The sequence below is a fragment of the Capsicum annuum genome, unplaced genomic scaffold, assembly GCF_002878395.1.
Source record: "Capsicum annuum cultivar UCD-10X-F1 unplaced genomic scaffold, UCD10Xv1.1 ctg35155, whole genome shotgun sequence".
In the NCBI taxonomy this organism is placed as follows: domain Eukaryota; kingdom Viridiplantae; phylum Streptophyta; class Magnoliopsida; order Solanales; family Solanaceae; genus Capsicum; species Capsicum annuum.
Window position 1 is genome coordinate 744 of NW_025842051.1, and position 2,406 is coordinate 3,149.

The 2,406-nt window shown below is 34.0% G+C and overlaps 1 protein-coding gene across 3 annotated transcripts; it reads right to left on the reverse strand.

Annotated features, from left to right (window-relative positions):
* Window positions 1-425: 425 nt before the first annotated feature.
* LOC107851798 lies at window positions 426-2,400 on the reverse strand. 3 transcript variants are annotated; one of them, XM_047403163.1, is made up of 4 exons: window positions 2,267-2,400; window positions 2,025-2,180; window positions 1,256-1,333; window positions 426-772 (listed from the first exon to the last, which is right to left on the reverse strand). In XM_047403163.1, the coding sequence occupies exons 1-4, from the start codon at window positions 2,372-2,374 to the stop codon at window positions 761-763; spliced, it is 354 nt and encodes a 117-aa protein (XP_047259119.1). In that variant the 5' UTR covers window positions 2,375-2,400; the 3' UTR covers window positions 426-760. The 3 variants fall into 3 exon arrangements, with proteins under 3 accessions (XP_047259119.1, XP_047259118.1, XP_047259117.1); XM_047403162.1 differs by having other exon boundaries at window positions 995-1,333; XM_047403161.1 differs by having other exon boundaries at window positions 426-1,333.
* Between the last annotated feature and the right edge of the window lie 6 nt (window positions 2,401-2,406).

The following is a 2,406-nucleotide window of genomic DNA, read 5'->3' on the forward strand; positions in this document are numbered from 1 at the left end:
ACATGGTATGTACGCTTTTGGACTCGATGATGATGTAGCCCAAGAGACAAATTTGTGAGGTCTGTTGGGCCAAAGCGGATAATAGGTACCAAGTTGCAACAAATTTGTTTCTCAATTGGTGCAAGGTCTTTTACAACCTAGATTCGTTTAGACAAAAAGTTTAATCACATTCCAATGTCTACATCAAACTATATGAATTTACAATGATGAAGTAAAAATAGCAAGATCAAAATGCATATGAATCAACTATGGATAAATGATAAAAATAAATGTAAAATATGTGTTAGATATTCATTAATTTGGTATAAACACTATAAATCTTTTTTTTTTTTTTAAGTGTCAAGTGTTTGAAGATCAAACTTATGGGTTGAGACATCAAATGCAATTTAAAGGAAGAAAAATAAAGAAACTTTGAGGGAGCAAAATTATAGTAAATGATATTGAAAAGATGACTTGCACTTGACTTAGTTACATCACTTTACAGTTTATAGTTTATAATTCGTGTAACTTTTGACTGATTTGTTAAACACATATTTCTATGTTTTCCGCAAGTCGACGATCTATTGAAAATAGCCTCTCTATTTCCAAGATAGGTAGAGCTAAGATCCATGAAAACCTCTTCTTCATAAGTTAGCTTGTCCACAACTTGGTTAGCTTCTCCAACAAACTTTTAGGTTTTTGCATAAAACCATCTGGATTTCGAACATCATCAAGATTCAAGACTGACCAGACCGTCGATGAACTTGTGAGAGGGTTGGTCCTAGAGATCGACCTGTCGATGAACCAGTTGTGGCAGATATCAAGAAACAATATGGCAAATAATGGTAATTGAGGCACCATAAACATGTTGGATTTAAGAAGCGTAGAATGTACACAATCCTTAAAAAGTAACAAATAGATAGGCACTACCGTAAACTCTACACACTTACAGACCCCTAATGACTACAGAGCTGTATTATAGGTACATGTGAGGTCTAGGAAAAGTAGTTCGTACGCAAATCCGTTATTTCCAATAGAGTATTTATTGGATGATCACTGTAGCTTTCTCAGAGATGGCTTGTCCATGTAGTTGCTGTTGGATTAAGTTGCGTTTTTCTTCATCGAATGAAAGGTTCAATACCGATTTCTGCTCTAAAGAGAAATCATTTTTATATCCAAGGCTGAGAAACACCTTCTCAAGAACTACTGCACATCTTAGAATATAAAGAACAAACTCCATCTCGGTGTCTAATCCATTAAATCCACCGTATGTCACCTGTTTTAGTTCAGTGTCACGTGTAGGAGATGGAGACCACCTTCTTCTTATCTCCCTAGTTATCGGAAGCTTAATCACCTGAAGATCACAACGAGAATGAGATCAACATAGTGCTAAATAATTACAACTACGACTTAGTTGAGCAAAGCTAAACTGAACTAACAATGGACTGTGAGGAATATTACTAATTAATTGGCAGTTCATTGTGTCGTTGATCTCACCAAACTAACAAACAGAAAAAGGTACTTAAGCGTTTGATTCAACGACCAGTAAGGTTGAACATTTCTGTAGTTTATAAAGCATTGTTTTAACATACAATTTGCAGATCTTCGCAATTTATCTTTAAGACTTTTCACGGTACAAACTAAACTGATGAGCCACTTTGTTATCAGATGTCAAGAAAAAATTTACAAAACGATGATTAAAAAAAACTGCACTAACTACAGATTATGATAAAATCAATGCTCTTCCGCAATTGTTTTATGAAAGACCAAATAGATTCTATTTGTGAAGTATGATCCTCTAGGATTTCAAAAATCATCAAAACAAATGGTCTACTGATTGTTACCTCTTAACACAACATGATATTTCTATCAACGTTGCATCAACGTAGCAATTCACTAAAGAGTAAACCTAGAGTTCACCACAAAGCGAATAGATTCTAAGTTTAAAAACACAAGTGCCTTTCTATGAATATAGTTAACTAACAAAGAATATCAAAAATATAAGAATTATGAAAAGAAGAAGATGATGAATATGGATAACTCACCACGAAAGTCAAAGATTGGAGCAGAGGAAAATCACCCAAGAGTCTAGATAGTTCAAATATCTCTACAATCGCATGACTGGTCACAAGTCTCAAGCTTAAGTTCCTAAGATTTCTGAACATCTGCATCTCTGTTGGGTTCTCAAATGAAGGATATATCTAGAGAAAAAAACTCAAGTGATTACGTTCATCAAAATGACGAATATTGAAAACTTTGAGAATAGAAGACAATGTTAAATTAATACCTGATCAGGACTAAATTGGAGGGTTAAAAATTTAACCTGATTAGGTAAATCTCTTGCACAATCACCAAATACGTATGAATATGAATGTTGAAAGTCACGCCAAACCATTACATTTTCCAGCACGGGTACAAATGAGAAAA